This window comes from Geotrypetes seraphini, chromosome 18 (assembly GCF_902459505.1).
Source record: "Geotrypetes seraphini chromosome 18, aGeoSer1.1, whole genome shotgun sequence".
NCBI classification, from domain to species: Eukaryota; Metazoa; Chordata; class Amphibia; order Gymnophiona; family Dermophiidae; genus Geotrypetes; species Geotrypetes seraphini.
In genome coordinates this window covers 4,219,553-4,240,104 of record NC_047101.1, presented here as the reverse complement: position 1 = coordinate 4,240,104, position 20,552 = coordinate 4,219,553, and the positions used below count along the sequence as shown (strand labels likewise).

At 43.7% G+C, this 20,552-nt stretch overlaps 1 protein-coding gene across 3 annotated transcripts in view; it reads right to left on the bottom strand.

Moving 5' to 3' along the window:
* Window positions 1-20,552, bottom strand: part of SH3PXD2B (SH3 and PX domains 2B) — a 79,389-nt gene that overhangs the window by 13,977 nt on the left and 44,860 nt on the right. For 2 of the 3 annotated variants that reach the window (XM_033927460.1, XM_033927461.1), the window contains exons 5-9: window positions 18,164-18,255; window positions 12,055-12,080; window positions 4,674-4,808; window positions 2,925-3,029; window positions 304-387 (exon numbers count right to left, since the gene is read on the bottom strand). In XM_033927460.1, the coding sequence (XP_033783351.1) occupies window positions 304-387; window positions 2,925-3,029; window positions 4,674-4,808; window positions 12,055-12,080; window positions 18,164-18,255 (442 nt within the window). The remainder of the gene's footprint in view (window positions 1-303; window positions 388-2,924; window positions 3,030-4,673; window positions 4,809-12,054; window positions 12,081-18,163; window positions 18,256-20,552) is intronic. The other variant, XM_033927462.1, reaches the window with a different exon arrangement.

Sequence of the window (20,552 nt, the reverse complement as noted above, 5' to 3'; positions counted from 1 at the left end):
TCGTCTTGTAGTAATGTGAGATTGACAGGTTGCTTTCATTTTGGGTTCTTTCTTCTTATCTTAAATACAATTTCTGTTTCCTTGTAAAAGAACTACAGATCCTGAAATGTTTAGGGATGGTTGGACTAAAAAGATATGGACCAGCTTATGCAGTAAGCAGCAGCTATGAGATCCCCCCTACCCTGTGCAAAGCACATACATGCAGCTTAGGTCTACTCTTATTCCTGAACTGCAACCACATGCAAGACATGCAAACATGCAAATACACACAAGCAGAAAGTCAAGAAACAAGCCTCTATCCACCTGGACCCCATCCACTGGTGTACAGATCCCCAAGTGTCCGACGGCGGCCAACGTGCCGGGGCACAGACCAATATCGCCAAGGGGCTGGCAGGAAGTTGAGATGCAGGAAGTGACAAAAGAGAAGTGAGACACATGCTCAGAAACTTTGGAATCTCTCTGCCTTCACAGGACATGAAGATAGCAAAGCAGAAGCCATTTAGAGACCAGAAGATTTAGAGGACATTGACGACACTTTAATTTGTGATTTTGGAAGCTTCATGGTGTGATGGAATAGTTCTCATGCCTGGGACCATGGACATAGATTTGGAAGAGTTTGATGGGCTCTGTATTATCCTTGAAGAATATGTATTCATACTGATGACCTGCCACAATTGCTCATACCTGGTGGTCTCATTATAAATCATAAACAAAACAACGGTGGATGCTCCGAGTTACAAACCTTGTGTTAAACCCCCCACTGTCACAGATGTGATGGGGCAGGATTGAGGTGTAATGATATGGTGGTGTGTAAAGACCTCAATACAGAACAGAAGGACTGTGACAGGTCTCATGACACTACTGGCCCTGTGCAGTTCTTTCTGCAGTGGAAACTGGCAGAAGAGGAGGCAGTAGGAGGTAGAAAGCACTTCTCCCTAATGTCTCCTGCTGGCTGAAGCAGGTCAGGAATGGGAATTAGGAAGAGAATTACACTAGTGGGATGGTAAATATGACTATGCCAGTCTGGGAGGAGAGATGAAGGAAGTAATGGTCCTTATTTTAGCTGTCCACAAACCAGAAGTTAGACATTCATAATCCATGATTGTCTTTACATAACTGGAATATTAATGTCTATAACGGAAGGACATACAAAAGGAAAGGGGCGTAGTCTGGGAGTGTTGTGGGATGAACCAGGATGGGCCCAAAAAGTAGGCATCTATTGTCCATTTCAGAAGGGGAAGGATTACCTTTGTCCGAAAAGATGGATGTCAGAGTCAGACCCGCTACCCTCGGTTTGAGATCAGGGCTCCAATTAAGCCACATTCCACCGAAGGTTGATGACCCTCCCCCAACCACCACCACAAGCAAAATTGGCAAGGGTTACAGGGTTCTGTGACGCTTTGCGGAAGTTTCGCCCCCAACATTTCGCCCCTAGCAATTCGCCCCTCACATTTCGCCCCCCACATTTCGCCCCCAGGTATCTTTTGCCCCCGGAAGTTTCGCCCCCACACATTTCGCCCCCTGGATGTTTCGCCCCCACACATTTTGCCCCCGGATGTTTCGTCCCCATCGCGTTGGATTATGTGTACTACATCAATAATATGTCTCAAAATGATGAATGATTAAGATTAAAATGATGAAAAAATAAAATAAAAAAAGGTAAAATGATTAAGTAGGTATTTTTTACCTGATTTTTGTCAGAGAAGTCACTGGTCCGCCGGGACCAAACCGGATTTTTCAGAATTTGAGAGGACCAAAATACATAATTTACTTTTTTTGCTTTATTTTATTTGCTTTATTTGTTTTCGCATACCCAAATAGCATGGCTGTCATCTGCTGTTCGTTTAGAGAATAAATAAATATGATTTTCGTAAACTAGCTTCTTCTTGCCACGCTTTGAAAGAACTGAATCCATAAATAAAAAAATCACTACACAGATCAATTAATCAAGCGCCAATTCGGAAATCGTAAGGACTAAATGACCAAGAGGCAAGAACCCGTTATATTTATAGAAGTGTAGAGCTTCTGGGATCAACCTTAATTGGAACGTTTTGGCGGGGGCGAAGGTTAAACTCTGTAGAATTTTGCAAAGTCATTGGCCAATTTTGGCGCCAGATTGGCCGAATCTAGCACTGGCGACTATAATCAGAATACATCACAAACATTAAAATCTAGGTCAGGTATTGATGTAGCAGTCACACATACATACATACTAGGGGAAAAACGCTAAATGTGCGGGGGCGAAATGTGTGGGGGCAAAACATCCGGGGGGCGAAATGTGTGGGGGCGAAAGTTCCGGGGGCAAAACGTACCTGGGGGCGAAATATGGGGGGCGAAATGTGAGGGGCGAATTGCTGGGGGCGAAATGTTGGGGGCAAACCTTCCGGATCCCTTCTGTGACAGCTTCCAGCATGCTACCATTTCCTAATATAAATGTTGAACTTTCTCAGCAATACTTGGGGATGAAATGTGGTTATAACCAAGGCTTCATCATACTTAGCTGCTTATATGATTAGTATGGTGGAAACTTGACAACCACAATTTAAGCATGTAGTGGCTGGGGCCTGCGCAGAACTGTGGGTGCGGCTCAGGCCACCTTGTTGGGTAGACTGGATGGACCGTGCGAGTCGTTATCTGTCGTCATTTACTGTGTATAAATGTTCACGAGCAGCCACAAAGACATTTATGCTTCCGCTGTGTCCCTCTGATATTTCAGATGTTGCCTGAACATCCATCTCCCACATATTTCAGGACAGACTCTATGCTGGCACATCCTAGTCTTAGATATTAGAAGAACTTGACAAGTGCTAAACTGGGCATCTCAATTTGCTTTTGGACATCCTGTCTAAAATGATGCTTAATATGGGGGTAGCAATCAAGTGTTCCAAATTGTTACCCAAGTCGTTAGGCTAAGAGGACCTTACCTTCATCAGGAGGCATGGAGAATTCATCTTGTGTCTCATCCTGAGCCTCAAGACACGTAGCAGGCACCCAGCCCTGCTCGTCGACAGTGCTCACAAACCACCAACCTGAAAACAAGGAAACAAAGTCTGAAAGGGATAATGAAACTCACTTTTACTGGTCTCTTGTCTCATGAATCTGGTGATATTTGTTCCTTTCAAAGTCTTATGTCAATGTTGACCATTAGTTTGGTATTCTCACACACAAAATCTTGATTTTTATACAGTACTGTGACATCAGTAAACCCCCCCCCCCCCCAAAATGAGTCGCAGAGGGCAATCGGAACTCTCATAATGCAACTCTCATAATCTTGCCATTTTTACTTCTATCTGTAAATGTTCAGCTCCTGGCCCATATCCAAAACACATCTATATTCTCTTTTCATGGTTTCATCCAAATTAAATTCAGGCACTGGTCAAATTACTTAAAACTGAGCTGGATGAACCGAGGTAGAAAGCATTCCTTTCCATGCAGTGGAATGCCAAATTACAAAATAAGTCTGCTTTTTAGAAAGTTTAATATTGATTCCAGAAATCCAGCAGTACTTGTTGTTTCTTTAAATATTGTATGATGGATTCTGGACATCCAGGGTTCAGAACTTTCCGTGGATCCAGATATCTGCTATCCTACTGTTGAGTCTCTATACTCCTATGGCAACTTGAAAACTTCAGGTTATTGTGTTATAGTAATACTCCTAAATTCCTTGTTTCAGGAGGTTGAATCAAACTAGTTTGGCCATGGTTAAACGTTTTTTTGTCCCTGAAAAGGTCAAAGAGCAGGGCTTTAACTTCCTGTATAAGTTCTCAATCTCAGCCAAATCACCAAGAAGGGACCACACATGGCTTGTCTCAGACCTTAAAATAGGCTTCAAATGAAAAACCCAGAACAATTGCCAATACGACAAATACTATATTCAAAAACACAATTGACAGCAAACTTTTTTTCTCCTAGTGCGCAATAGGCCAAAGAGTATAGAAACCAGATAAATATAATAATATCTGGGGTAATATTACTAATAGGACATCAATAAGGGCCCTGTTCACTATTGGGAGCAAGATTTGGCCCCGGGCAGAATCTCATAGGCGACAAGTACCAGACACTAAGGTCTAAGTAAGACCTGCCCCGTACATCATCGAGTCCAATATTGAGAATTTACTAATACAAAAATCCATAAACCCTTGGCCTAAAAACGGACCAGGTGAAGAAAAGAATGCAAAACGTTTTAATCACCCAGCAAAAATGCATCAAATATTAATCTCAAATTACTCAGCAGTTCATCAAAAATTTCATCTCAAGTCTCCATGAAAAAACATTCAAGTGCAATTATTTAAAAAAATCACAAACTCTGATGGACATCTTTTCAATGACTTTCTTTGTGGTTTTCCTGTGCACAGTGGTGTTGGTTAACCCATTCTGAAAATAGCATTTTGTACTTGGTGGAGTTTTTTTGCCTATGAGACAGAAGCTGACTGGCTTATAACCCGTTGGGTTGCCAGTTGAGTGCTTCAGTGGGTAGCTTCACCACTAAGCTAATAACATTGAGTATATTTTTGAGATTGAACTTTTGCTATTATATTATTTTTCTTGTGAGACAAAAATTATGCCATGTATATCACTCAATACTTCACAATAACCTTACTTGTAAAGGGACGATTTTTACACAGCAACACCTTTACTGATTGTTCAAATACGCAAATGAATCTTATGCTTACCAGACTCATTTTTCTCAATAATGTCCACCACCTGCCCTACTCGCAGGTTGATCTCGGAGCTCTCTTGCTTCTCATAAGCTGCAACCGCCACATACTGGTCCAGCACAAGAGGGTCGATCGATGAAAAGTCTCCACCTGAAGGATAATAAGAGGAACACAAACCCAGAAAGCTCCTTGAGGTTAAGCAGGCAGACTCTCAGCATCTCTACCTGGCGTACTGCCTGCTTCTCTGCGCACGAGGCTGGTGAGCGGATGGCACGTAGAAAAAGAAAAAGGGACGAAGGAAGGGCGCGAGAACAGTCGAGCGACACCCGGAAATCTTCTAGCCAACTTCAAGGACGTAAAAGAGCTATACTGTATGTGCGCTATCAGACTGATATATAAGCTTCGTAAATTCGATCATATCACTCCATTTTTGAAAGAAGCCCATTGGCTCCCGGTTAAACATCGTATCGTATATAAATTACTTTATACACTTCCATCTCATAGGGAAATAGTTTGCGAGCACGTAAGAGACGCAGTTTTCTCTGTTAATGGCCCAAAGCTCTGGAGCTCATTAGTATTAACGCTTCGATTCCTAACTTCTTTTTTTTTTTTATAAATCTTTATTAATTTTCAATCTTTGACAGCGCATTACAAATAATATAACATAAAAAGATTACATAAAATGCACCATTCTCACACAAATATTAAAGAAAACAATCATTTTCCCCACCCTTCTCCCAATTATTTATATACCAAATCATATTATGTATTACAACATTATAATTAAATAATTTTTAAATAAAAATCCCTCCCTCTCTCCCTTCCCCCCACCCTGGATGTGCAAAGGAAATCTAAAAAAGAAAAGATACATTACTATTTTTGTATGTTAACAAATTCAGTCAATGGGCTCCATTCTTTATTAAATGCGTTACTAAAACCCAAACTTTCTTTCATATTTATATGTATTGCATACACTTTCCCACCAGAATGTGCAATTAAGTCTGTCATGACATTTCCAGTTTTTCGTGATCATTCGGAGGGCTATTCCTGTCATGATCAATAAAAGACGGCTTTTATATTTATCCAAAACAGGCTTTACCTGTAACAACGTGCCACAAATTACGACTTCATAAGATAAAGGAATAGATGAATCAAGAATAAGATTTATTTGTCCCCAAATTGACCTCCAGAAATCAAGTATCAATGGACAAAAATAAAACAGATGATCAAGAGTCTCTATATTAATATGACAATGCCCAGCATCTATTAGATTTAGAATTATCCAACTTTTGTAATCGAACTGGGGTCCAAAAAATCCTATGCCATAAAAATAACCATGTTTGCCTCATAGATGCTGGTGCTGTACATATCAACCTCCAAGTCCAAATTCGTGGCCATCGAGATTCAGATATATATTGTTTTATCTCACTCCAAATATCCCTGAGACTAATTTTTGGCTTTTTATTCAAGAATTGAGAAATTAATTTGTACCACTGGGCGGCCTGATGCCTTACTAACTTCAATTGATAAGTTCAAAGCCAATTTGAAAACTTTTCATCGTGCATATTAAGTCATAATTTAGCATACATTCTGTAGTTCTCTCCCCTTGACCTTAATTCCATGTACTTTTTAAACATGTTTTATTTCTATTATTTGATGTTTTTAGAATGTAAGCCGCAGGATAGTCAATTTTTAATAAACCTGAAAACTTGCTTGATGCCAGAGAAAATGAGAAGCAAAGTTTAATATACTTATTACAAATTACCAATAATATATCAGATTTTAATTTTTTATATGCGATACGGCCTTATAAATGGAATTTGAGACATTACAACAGCGGACTGAAATATGCTCTTATGTCATGCAAAAAATTGCATATAGCACACTGTTTCGTTCAGATGTTGATGGGTAGAACTGTACAAGCGCCCGATCTGCTTGATGCTCCCTCCACTCCTCCGTCACTCCTGTAATGGTTTTTTTTTTCACATTTTAAAACCACACGTATTACTTTGCCCAGTTTCATGCGTCTTGGCTGGGTTGCCAAGAGACAAAGCTGGGCCTGGGGCAAACAATATTGAGGGTCCCTCCCGCTGGCCGAGGCTGACATTCTGCCTCTGGCTGACCAGGAAACCTCCCCTCTGCTATGTCGGGAAGTTACATGAGAGAGGGGCAGGACACTGGCTGAATATCGATCCCAATATGGCAGTTCTTAGTTTCAGGAGCAGATTACTGAGTAAGCTGTGCCCGGAAAAGTGAATGCCTCGTTTTGAAATTGCCACGGTCTGTGATTCACACAGAGAGCTTTAGGAGTACTCTGCCAGTGGCTCTGATTTCAGGTTTTATCAGAATAGGATCTGAGTTCACTCTGTCTATGGCGACTGTGGAGCAGACAGCTTTAGCAAATAAAATATGGACAGGCAGACGCGTTTACAGCATCTTCCTCTGGAGGGCAGTGCAGTCTGTGCAAAGCCAACCTCGGCACTAGCAGATTTCTGCTTAGCAGAGTACGAAATTCACATTTTATAAACTGACCTGGCTTTGTGTCAGTTTGAGCATAAACTCTCCCAAAACCCTACTAAGGCATACAAAATTGAAGCAAAGGAACTGCTCGGTTTAGTTACGTCTCTGCTCTTCTCCCTTCACCACCAAGCTCCAACTCACCATTGAGACTGGATTTAGGATTTAGGTCACACCTGTTTCACTAGTGGCCAGTGGCACAGTAAGGGGGTGGGGGCGGCCCATTCTGGTCGCCATCTTCCTCGGGGCAGTGGCAACCCTCCTCCCTCTCCATCCTCTTTTTCCACTCCTTCTCCTATACCTTATTAACTTCGGTGCCAGCAGCCACCAACTTACTGCCCGCGGTGGCTTTGGCGCTCTCTCCGATGTCACTTCCGGGACCCGTGCCTAGGATGTGACATCAGAGAGAGCGCTGAAGCCAACGCAGGCAATAAGTTGGTAGTTGCTGGCACCGAAATTAAAAAGGTACAGGGAAGGGGCACGTGTGAGCGGCAGGGAGGGCAGGGTAGGGGACGCCACTGCCCCAGGCACTGCTCACCCTCGCTGCGCCACTGTTTGCGGCACAAGCGAGTTGTGTTCAGGTATAATAAAGCTGGACAGGGCCTGAAGATTTTAGCCCCAGGAAGAACTCCAATCACTTAAGAATCTCAGACAGATTGTGCCACTCTTAAAGGGCAACTGCCCAAGAGGCCACCTAACTTTCACACTGTACCTGAAAGGAAATGTATGACTAAGGTTGCCAGATGTCTGGGAGTCCTAGGCCTTCTTCCCAGTGCATCCTGGGATGCACTGGGAGTGGCCTAAGACTCTGATTGGCCTGATCCCTAAGGCCCCTCCTATGGCTCCCTGCCATGGCCGCTAAACTGATCGCCGCAGGGAGATTCCCTTGCAGCGATCAGCTCAGTGACAATGCGACTCTCTAAACGGGCCTATGACACGGACGCCAGTTAGAGAATTGGGGTGGTTAGGCGGGATTAGGCGTCTGTCTGTCAGGACAGAGACGATTCTATATAGGACGCCCGTGTGCGATTTGCAAAAACCTCTTAGGTGGCTGCTGAGACTGAGCGACCTCTACAGAATCTGGCCCCACATGTCTTGACACACTGGGTTCAGCGAAGGCAGGACTCTCTTAGACTATAACTTACGGAAGACTGCACTGTATGTTATGTGCGTGAATACATGCAGATATTCTAGTATTCTATAAGGGAAAGAGGGTGTCCACTGCTTAAATGCAAGCATAGCATTATGGGATTGCCTTCCACATTTGTAACTGTAATCCCTGCATGCCCCTCCCCCCTGGAAATGCCTCCACTGAAACAGAGATGCCTTCTATATTTACCCTCTAACTTTCTAACGCTCTCCAGCCACTTTCTCTTCCTCATCTCCAATCCTACATCTCCCTTAAGTGTCTCTCCCACCACACACCTTCCCTTCCCTTCCCCTCCCTCCCCATCATCAATGCACAGTGTTATTAGGGTAGAATGTGGCTTCTGATGCTGGGAAATTTGATGGGGGGAGGTTTATTTTTTCCTAATTTCCACTACTGGAGATACGTAATGGAATAAGTTGTAGAAGAAACTTAATTTACAGAAGCTTTGATTTTATATCTAATGATTTGCTGTTCTACTTATGTTCCATGGATTTAATGATTCTGCATTTCAGAATTTACTGCAATGCAAGTTGGAAAGGCAATTCAATTCAATTTTATCCAGCAGTTAGAATTTCAATCAAGGAAATTAAGATGAAAACGACAAAAATCTTTTGCATTTTGCTTAACCTTGATTTCTGTTAACCCACACAACTTTTATCTGACTTCAATCCAATGAACAATTTAAAAATACATTTGCCACAGAGGCTCCTAAAACCCTCCATGTTCGCTGAGCAAAAGCTAAAATGTGCAGCTAGTCTTCTGTTAGTTAGATGCAAATCAGGGGTGGCTTTTGTGACCCACTTAGGTTCTAGGCAGGAAATACATTTTTAAATAAATAAACAGGTTTGTAAGAAAAATCAAAAGACTTAAGTTGAAAACGTATTTGCAACCTTCTCTGCAAGGCAAATGTTTCTCTGACTGGTAGGAGAACCACCAAAATAGTTCCTACAGCGAATGAACCTTCCCCGGAGATGAGACAGGGATCTGGTATGAACTGGGCTCCCAGACCATCCATTAACCTTCCAAACAAAACCGGTGAAGCTCCGTATTTTTAGGACTGCCGGCAGTTGTGCAATTAACCCCCACTAAAATAACTCTGGACTAAAAATACTTCCTTTTACAATCTTATTTTTAAAATGCTGGTGTTACTCTTTATTTATCCATTTGTTTTTGTGAAGGAAGCAACCAAAAACGTTGGAGCTGTGTTCATGCGGCTTAATTAGCTTTTAACATTGTGCCATGTCTGGCTCAGCTCTTCCAGGATAAGAACTTAAGAATAGGCTTTCTGGGTAAGACCAGTGGTCCATCGTGCCCAGCAGTCCGCTCACGCGGCGGCACTCTGGTCAAAGACTAGCGCCCTAACTGAGACTAGCCCTACCTGCGTACGTTCTGGTTCAGCAGGAACTTGTCTAATTTTGTCTTGATGATAACTATTGGCTCATGTACATTTGAAAAGATAAGAAAAAGATCCTTTTAATATTAATATTATGATTGAAGTTAGGCTTTTCAGTGGCAAAAAAGAGACGAGGCTTTATGGGAGCAGGTTAGAGGTGGAACAGGGCAGGGTCGTGCATCCGGATTTTCCCGTCCTTAAATATGGTAACCCTATGAATGCAGTCGGGGTCCATACTAAGGTCCTATTAGCGACAAGCTTGGTGGCTACAAGTGTGCATTGAGAAGCCATGTTAGAGCATCAGTTGCTCTGCTAGTTTACATGGCATTTCAATATTAATGACCTTATTTGCGCGGCCAGATCGGGGAATGAGTGATCCTGCGGAAAACCACGCAGTGGGCCGTTTTCTGCGTTGGGTTGGCAAATCCGATCATCGCTGAATCATTCAAAACCAGTTTAGCGACGATCGTTTGAGGATCGCTGACTTTAGTCCCTCTAGCTCTGAATCCTCATTAATTAGAGTTCTAGGCAGTTTACAGGAACGATATATCATTTCACAGAATTTTGTAGAGTTAAATATGCTGCAAAGACTTACTGAAAACATATTTTTTCCCCAAGAGTCCGTCGGAGTCGATGCAACTCCAAATGAGCATATTCATGAATTTGACTGGTGAATGGGCACATGACTGACATATATTGGGGTGTAGGGGGGGGGGGGGTTGTGTGTATGTGTGTGTTTGATTATGAGTATGAGAGCTTAGATTATGAGTGTTTCTTGAGTGTGGATGAGTTAGGTCTTTCTTTATATAATAGAGTTCCTTTTATTTTATCACATGTAATTTATTTTAAGATGTAATATATATTTTTATGCAATCCGCTGAGAACTATCCACAAAATATCAAATGTTAATAAACAAACATGCTACATAAAGTTATCAAATTATACATAAAGTCTGAGGTAATATATCATAACTGGCAGCTGACCATTATATTTCACACAAATAAATACAACAAAATACTGACAAGCATACAAAAATCATCCTTTCCATATATGACTTATTGCACACTGTAAAAAAATCCAGTATATTACCATATGCAACACACTTGTAGAGACAGACTTTTTTCCCCTCTCCTCCCCTGCTCACCCTCAGCCCCACCAAAAAAAATACACCTTTGCATCCCCAACTCTCTCTTTTCTGGAGTTGAAGTACTCTGTCTATCTGAGGAACCCCAAATCCTTGTGTCCCCTCTTCAGCTAAATACCCTTCCTCCATGGGATCAGACCACACGCACTAATGATCCACCCACATTTAAAATCAATTAGAAAAGGCCCACTTTATTTTGTCTCGAGTTTGAATTAATGCTCAATTTTCCTTCTTCCAAGACCCGACTTTCACCCCCTCACTACTCCCCATAGAAGCACATAACAACATAGCAAAAGGCAGTGGAGAGAAAGAGAGAGAACAGGGGCCAAGCAAAGGGGCTGTTAGCATTACTACCTCTCTTAAGGAAAGATGACGCTCTCTGGACAAACCCTGATGAAGGAAAAAGCATGGGTGAGAAGGAAGAATGAGTGAAACCAATGAACGAGATGGTTAGATCATTAATTAAATTTCAGAAATGTGAGTATGCGAGACCAGTCTTAGCTCTGTCATGGGTCTGGCCTTATTCCCAGCATGCAGTGCAACTTCACCCCTCAGTATTCACCTCCCCATTATTATGAGGTGGGCTGACAGACCTCAACATCCCCACCAGCACATGGAAATAGGCAGAAATCACCCTTGAATCAAAGCTCATCGGAAAGAAACACCAACATTTCACCTTCTTTGAAATGAAAATGAAATTCTGAATTTGTTTTTCTGATCCTCTGAAAAACTCCATATCAGCAGGAACATTCAGTGGGACCTGGGCACTATCGAGCAGGGTTCTTTGTACTGGCATTACTGGGTGCACCCACTAGATTTTGCCCAAAGTTTCCAAACCATGGATCATTCCCTGTCTTCTGCCTATGCTGTAACTATGTCGGATCTTAACATTTCTACCATCATCTCATGTCTGATATTGCGGGGGAAACCCCGGAGACTTCTTAGGGGTACAATCACACATTCAACAAGTCAGAACTGGTTGTCACTCATTCCTCTCTGCTATGATACGCCCCGAATTAAACACACCGATAGGGACACGTGGCGGTAGCACCATATGCTAGCTGTACTTAAAATAGTCAATAGCAAACATGCAAAAATAAGGCTTAAAAGTTGGATTCAAAATTGCAGCTAGTAGAGAGGTAAGCGACATATGTAATGCTGCTTCACCTGAAAATAACAGAAGTGTCCTTACCAACTTTCTTCTTTCCAAGGGGTTCCCTGAAACAGAGAGAGAAAAGAAATCCAGTTAAGTAATAAAGGGGAAATGACATTTTTGAGTTATGATTCCTCTGTGCAGAGCTAGGAAACAATCTTGATAAGAGCCTGACATTTCAGGACATGGATCTGAACCGATACCCCAATGTTCTGAGGCTCCGAATGGTCTGAGAAGCTGAACCGAGAGCAGAGCTTTCATTCTACTAATGAGAGATATGGACGTATAATTCTGGTTTTTCACTCCCAACAGGTATCAATGGCCACACGCAATTAGAGTAAATGCAAGGATTAGCTCTTGCTATTAATGTGGAGCAATATGGTCACTCAATAAGATTTCAGTGGGTGAACTGGGACTGCCAGTGTGGAGTGTCCCAGAGACGATGACGTCTTTACAAGCCAACAGCTTCCACACCTATCCTTGGGGACCCTAAGATAGTCTGATTTAAAGATATGCAAAGCAATGAATTTGCACAAGATAGATTTGAAAGCACGGCCTGCAAACCTTTCTCATGTGTATTCATTGTAGACGGTTGGGGGGGGGGATCTTCCGGGGCACGTTTGTGAGCCACCGTTCTAGCTAATCTTGAACACAAGTCAGGATGTCCCAAAGCGAGCTCACTGAACACTGGTATAAGCGCCGGTCGCTCATCTGTTTATGTTTTAAATGTGTAGGATTTGTATTGTGTATGTTTAAATGGCGAGCCGCTCTGTAAAAAGCGGATTATAAATAAATGAAACAAAACACAAAACTTATTCCCGCCCAAGGCTGGTTTGACCCCGACTTTTAGACTAACTCTACCTCAAGTTGCCTCGGCCTCCCCTACTGCCATCCTCTGTTGTTTATTGCACTGTAATTCTAAGTGAAAAAGGCAAATTCCTGGCAGCCCACCAAGCCAAACAATATGCAACTCACTCCTGCCAGGGAGGCCAAGGAGCACATCGTGAGCTTCAGGTCTCATAAGCAAGATATTATCAAAACGAAAGGCCCCCCTCCCAAAGCCAAGGCACCGGAAGTCCCTTTTTCAACTCAGCAGAGAGACTGGGGACTGGTCTGATTTTCATTAGCATAAAATCATTTTCCAAATGTAGGTTGTCTTTGTCTTGTTTTTTTTTAACCTCTGGCTCGCTTTCAATTGCCTTATCTAATTTACGAGCTTGGAAATCCTTCCCAACCCAAACCCAGCAATCTCTCAAGAGCCTCACACATCTCCATGACCTGGCAGAATCTCAAAAAAGAAACAACCCAACGGAGATAATGGCTAAAACTAATCCTGCCAGAGGAGAATCAAAGACTTTTATTAATTAACATTTGGAAACACAGCTAATAAATATCCCTGAATGTGAAATACACAGCAAGTAACCTTGAAATGTCTCCTACAGCTTTCTTTGAGACGAGAAGTGAAGGAATAAGCTTAAAACAGGGCTTGGGCTTCTGTTCTCTTGGCTACTGTCTGCTACCAAGTTCTAGCGTCTTGGTTTGGAGAAAGGACGGACAAGGTGCGACGGGAGGGAAAAGCAGCGGCCTCTGACCCACGCAAAGCTTTATAAAATGTGCTGGAGGTGGGGGGATCTACTTTGATTGCCTTAGTACAGAAAACGTTCTCTTTTTATTTAAAACACTAGCTGATGCCCCGGCGTTGCACGGGTATTTAATTATAGCAATAACACTGTAAATGGATTCAAATAAAGATACTTTATAGTGGTGAATGAAATTATTTTTTTACAGCTTAATAAAAAGTACAATATTCAAATTATAATGTGAAATATTTGACAAAATGAATACAATACAACTAACGCAAAACGTGATTATAAACAACATTTTTAGTTTCACCTCCTGGAGCAAGAACATATAAATTCTTGGGTGAACCCACCCTTGAGCAAGCAACATAGAGTTGTGGCCCGCGAGACCCCCAGAACATATCACCCCAGGTAGTGAGGGATCTGCATACCAAGTTTCGTTCAAATCGGTCAAGCCGTTTTTGCGTGATCGCGGCACATACACACCTCCGATTTTATATATATAGATAAACATTCAATTACATACAAATTCATTTCAGCATAATTTGGACCTAAAATTTTTATTATCATTTTCAACCCCTCCCATACCCAACCACATCAGTTAGAGAGTTGTAGTAAGATTCGAATATAAACCCATCGCAGAATACCTTTAAAATCCCACCTCTTCCAGTGAGCTTAATAAGAGCAAATGGAATTCCTCATTGAAATAAATCCCTTCCCAATTGAAAGGACAAGGTCTTCGGTATTTCTGGGCTCCACATAAAAGCTGAGCTAACTCAAACTGGTATGACAGTGACAGTACCTTGATTGGGTGGATAGATGCAGTGGCGTAGAGATAGGGAGAGGCACCCAGGATGTGGCACCTCTCCCCACCCCCATACGTTCCTTCCCTGCCCCCTCCTGCCACATGCACGTACCCCTTCCTTTCCCCCGTAACTCTTTAACGTTCCCGGCACGAGCAGCAAACCCAGCCTGCTGCTTGAGCCAGTGTCGGCTTTCCCTCTGATGTCACTTCCTGGGCACGGGTCCAGGAAGTGAAGTCAGAAGAAGCGCTGAGGCTGGCGTGAGCAGCAGATTGGGGGGGTTGCTTCTCCCACAGGAAACGTTAAAGAGGTATGTGCCTAGTAGTGGGAGGGTGGGGAAGGAGCGAGGGGGGGCAGAGAGGAGGATGGGAGCCAGCGCCCCTGCCAAGATGGAACCTGTGTCGGACCACTCCTCCCCTTTCTACGCCACTGGATATACAGTCGACTCTGCTTATGTACATGCCCCTCGGACTGGGTTGCCACGTGCGCTTAATAGGAGTGGGAGGGAGGATAGGGGGAGGCTGTAGCTAAGCCGGTTCAGTTTAAATATGGCGCGTGGGCTGCTGGGTGAAGCCTAGCCATTCCCACTCAGAACGTGATTGCATTTAACCGGAGTGAACGTAACGTGAAAGAATAGAGGTGGGACCTATGACATCAGTGCGCATACGCGGATTGTGTGCCTATCCGAATTGCAAATATCCAGAATTTACGTCCATTGATTTTAATGTATATATTAAAAAAACGGGTACCGTGGTGGTAGGATAACCGAAGCATGCGCTTAACCGACGTGCACTTAGGTGGAGTTTATTGATTCAGGATTTCATTTCTGCCCTTTTCAAGGTTGGTTATTTTCCTGACCCCGAAGGTTGTACCTGAGGCAGCGGAAGTTTAAGTGACTTGACCAAGGACTGTTAATGGGTTTTGAAGTGAGCGTCTCTGGTTCTCGGCCCGCTGTCCTAAGAAACCCAGCAGTTGTTGTTTGGCCGTTTGAGGCTCGCTGCAAATGATTTCTCAGTTTTGAAGGCTAAAATAAGCAAATGTTTCTTGCAACAGAGGGTTCCAGCTTATTTCTGAACATGAAGCAAAACATACGACACAAGATTCCCCATCCCCCACTGGGCTGTGCATATGGAAGCCTGCATAGAAGAAAGGTCGACACGGCAGCGTGGCATGCAGACTGGGAGACATTAGAGAGATGACAGGCAGTGCTATTAGGTAATGAAATGAGCCCTTGGAAGCATTCGCACTAATCAAATACAGGCAGCTGCAACACGAGCGAGAAAAGCAGAGAAAATGTTATGCATAATACGTAGAAACATCAAAGGCAGCCTCCCTCCCGTGAGTAAGAAGGGCTGAGGACGGCAGGTTGTGATTCCATAGAGAGGTGAAGGGGCAGAGGCAGGGTTCAGATCAGAGAATGACATGGGGACAAATTTGTCACCGTCCCATTCGAGTAAGTTCTGTCTTAATCGCACAAGCCTCAAACACTTATGATTTTTAAGTGTTAGAGGCTTGTGCAGATGAGGGCAGAGCTTGCGGGAATTGGGCAGGGACAGGGAAAGAACCTGTGGGGACGGGGAAAAATTTGTCCCCGTGTCATTCTCTACTTGGAAGAACAGTATAGAAAATTGAATAAATAAATAGTGTGACAAGTTTCAGCCTCTGATAACCAGAGCTGGTATTGTGACATCATAATGCCTCATTCCACCAATGCCTGAGAGCCAACCTCATCAGTGATGTCACAATGCCTCATTCCACCAATAAGAGCCAACCTCATCAGTGATGTCACAATGGCTTGATCGTGCTATACTTGGCTCACTTTGCTACATTTTGATTTCTGGAGTGGTGCAGTGTAGAGAATTGCATAGGGACAAATTTGTCCCTGCAGGAACTCAATTTCCTCGTCCCGTCCTCGTGAGTTTTGTCGCTGTCCATGCCCCATTCCTGTAAGCTCTGCCTTAGCTGCACAAGCCTCAAACACTTGTGATTTTAAAGTGTCTGAGCTTTGTGCAGATGAGGACGGAGCTTGCAGGAATGGGGCAGGGGCAGGAAAAGAACTCGTTGGGATGGGAAAATGAGTTCCCGCGGGGACGGTGAAAATTTACCCCCATGTCATTCTCTAGTTCAGACACCATGCTTAGCTGGGACTGGGTAGGTAATAGAGAGTACCGCCTACTGGTTGATTTTCGGAACAAATTTCATAGGATCATGGATACTTAATGTGGAGCTGGTAGATGGGTGACCCACAGAATGAAAATGGTGGCTTCCAAAAACTCAGTGCATGGCCTTGTGGTGCCAGACGCAAGTGAACTTCGGAGGCAAACATACATTGAACCAGCAAACACTCAAACCCTCCAGAAGATATCCATCAACAGTACCCTAATGCGATGTAAGTAAAATCCCATCACCTTCTGTCCCCTAAATTCTGGTTTGGTTATTCTAAACCCGAAATCCAGAAGCTGTCATCACTCACGCGACCTGGGAAGTAGCTAATCTTAGCAGACTGCAATTGCAACAGTAAGAGAATTTAGAACAGCTCAGAGAACGTGGAAACCACAGAATGCAAAGCAAAGACGACTTTTCCTCTATACAGAGAACAGATCGGCTCATCCTCAGGAGGAACCAGAGTCTAAATATAACACATGAGGCATGTGAGATGAACAGACAGAGAATCCAGGAGGAGGAAGAAGGATAACGAGAGACAGGGATGAGGAAGAAAAGGAGGTGGAGTGCTACCAGGAGAAGGAAGAGTTACGGCACATATTCAGACCACGTGCAGGCTGTTTATTTCTCTGGAGCCCAGCTGGCCCAAATTCCCCATCACAAGATCCAGATCCACAGGGTTGTGCAACCATTCAGAAGCTGGAACACATACATCACATCTGTTGCTACGTGAGGACACTGGCCGGTCATGGATTCTGCTATCAAACTGCAATGGGCAGGCTAAAGCCTTATAACATGCACCAGGAAATAAGAACGTACTGGGTCAGAGGGAAGCCCTGCCGGGCTGGACTAGGCTTTGAGCATTTGCGCATGCTCAAAGCCTTCTGGTCTCGCTCTCTCCGAGCGAGACCAAAAGACCGGAGAGAGCGAGACCAGAAGGCTTTGAGCATGCGCAAATGCTCAAAGCCCAGTCCAGCCCGGCACAGGAAGAAGGAGGATCTCTCTCGCACCGCCCAGCCCAGCCCAGCCCAACGAGGGAGGATCTTCGGGCACTGGCACATCCTGTGCATTGGTGCTGGTGCCGGTGCCCAGTCGGGTAAGAGTTGTCTTTGCGGTGCTGGGGGGGGGGATGTAGGATCGTGGGGGAAGGGGGGTGACGTGAGCGGGGGGGAGGATGCCGGTTCGGAGTAGGCGGGAGGAGGTTTTAGCATGCGCGGTATACGCGTGTGCACGCTATATTAAAATTTTATTACATAAATTTATGTTCCCCGCGCGCTATACCTGTGTGCGCGTTTTACACGGGTGCGCGGTATATGAGTGAAAATATGGTAATATGTTAAACACTTTGACTGTAACCCCAGGAAGGGGGTGTATCAAATCCCAACCCCTTTCCCTTAATCAATGGGTTTTGCCGTGTAATAAAGTAATATTGTACAACAGTTTCATCAGCTGCATCTGTGTCTCAGAAACGTTGCTCCTGGCACTATAAGAGCACACCAGCCTCTAACAAAGGCGCACCTTGCTCAGTGCAACACGAATCAATGAGTAGGGTGGAATTTGAACCTTGATCTCCAGGTTCTGCCTGCTCACAGGGAGACTCACTCTTTCGGTGGATTCAGGTCTTCGGGTCTTGTTTCAAAGAACTGCACGACATCCTCACACTGAGAAATGTATGGAGGCAGCTGGATCAGAGCCTGAAGACAAAGCAAGCGAGATCCACACTTAAGACAGCAGAAACCCACATTTGGATGACCATCACAGAACATCTCTTTTGTCAAAACATATCTGTTTGATTACTAATTCCTGCAAATGGTTCCATGTCAGCAAATAACTGAAGTGTTCATTACTCCTTTGCTCTGTATTTTAGCTCCTGGAGAGCATAAAACATACCCAGATTTTGTCCTAAAAAAAAAAAAAAAAAAAGAGGGCATGGCCCTGCCCCATTCTGCCCTCCAACCCCAGCCCCACACATACCCTGTCTCTTTGGGGGGTGTTAGGTCAAAAGTGCGCTGGGACAAAGGCGTGCCCAGACAATTGAGCGCAGCGCGGAGATGCGCGCCGCTCAAAATTACTGTTTTTAGGGCTCCGACGGGGGGGTGGGTGGGGAACCCCCCCACTTTACTTAATAAACATCGCGCCGTGTTATGGGGGTGTTGTGGGGGGTTGTAACCCCCTACATTTTGCTGAAAACTTCACTTTTTTCCTTTTTTAGGGAAAAAGTTGTTTACAGTAAAATGTGGAGGGTTGCAATCCCCCAAACCCCCCATAACGCCGGTGCGATGTCTATTAAGTAAAGTGGGGGGGGGGGTTCCTCAACAAAAACCCCCGTCGGAGCCCCTAAAAACAGTAATTTTGAGCGGTGCGCGCCTCCGCGTTGCGCTCAATTGTCTGGGCACGCCTTTGTCTTTCGCGCCGTTGTCTATGAACCCTTTGGGGCCATGTCTGGAGTTGCATCTGTGCATGCACAGATGCCCTCCGAGTCCAAACATGACCCTGAGCTCAATGGTTTTCAAAACCTAACCAGATGCCTGGACAGGACCTATCTGGGTAAATCTGGATGTCTAGTAACCCTAAACATACCCAAATATTACAAATCAGACAGGATAACAGGACGCCAGCTTTTCAAAAAGTGAGAGCGGACCCACAGCCAGGCACCGATCGAGGACCTCTGGATTCTGGATCCCTGGGAATAAGGGAATGAGGCAGCACACAAGAAAAAGACTGGTGCCAAGAGATAATAATGCGTCTGCTTACAATGCGGAAACAGCTTCAATTATATTCATCAAAGAGGCAAGAAGTAACCAGATTAAATTGATTGCAATCAGCTGTCTGTCTGATTAATGGTTTAGAGTTTTCCTTTTTGTGAGTTCTTAAAAAAACCCCAAGTCCTTTCTAGGTCTAAATTTATTTATTTCTTTAAAAGATTTCTTAACCACCTATAATAGGCGTTTTTACAAAAAACAACATACAACACACGTTATACAGACAATAAACTAAATCACACACTAGCAACCCAGTAAAAATCTTATATTATTTCATAAATTTATCACATTAATCCCACTTTCATTAAATAACCCTCAGTTGGCTCTTCATCCTTTTTGTATAGAGTTCATCTAAGGAGAAAACAAGCCATTTTCTTCACTGGATCCTTTTTTTAATATATTTTTTTCAACTGAATTATTTGTGCAAATAAATGAAAAATATATATATAAAAAAAGGACTCAATGAAGAAAATGGCTTGTTTTCTCCTTATATGAACTCTATACAAAAAGGATGAAGAGCCAACTTGAGAGGGTCCAGAGAAGAGCGACTAAGATGTTTAAAGGGCTGGAGGAGTTGCCATACAGCAAAAGATTAGAGAAACTGGGCCTCTTCTCCCTCGAACAGAGGAGATTGAGAGGGGACATGATCTAAACATTCAAGGTACTGAAGGGAATAGACTTAGTAGATAAGGACAGGTTGTTCACCCTCTCCAAGGTAGGGAGAACGAGAGGACACTCTCTAAAGTTAAAAGGGGATCGATTCCGTACAAACGTAAGGAAGTTCTTCTTCACCCAGAGAGTGGTAGAAAACTGGAACGCTCTTCCGGAGGCTGTCGTAGGGGAAAACACCCTCCAGGGATTCAAGACAAAGTAGATAAAGACAGGTTGTTCAACCTCTCCAAGGTAGGGAGAATGAGAGGGCACTCTCTAAAGTTAAAAGGGGATAGATTCCGTACGAACGTAAGGAAGTTCTTCTCCGCCCAGAGAGTGGTAGAAAACGGGAACGCTCTTCCAGAGTCTATCTTAGGGGAAAACACCCTCCAGGGATTCAAGACAAAGTTAGACAAGTTCCTGCTGAACCAGAACATACGCAGGTAAGGCTAGTCTCAGTTAGGGCTCTGGCCTTTGACCTGGGGGTCGCCGTGTGAGTGGACTGCTGGGCAGCGGCAATTTTTATGTTCTTATTTAATGAAATTGGGATTAATGTGATAAATTTATGAAATAATATA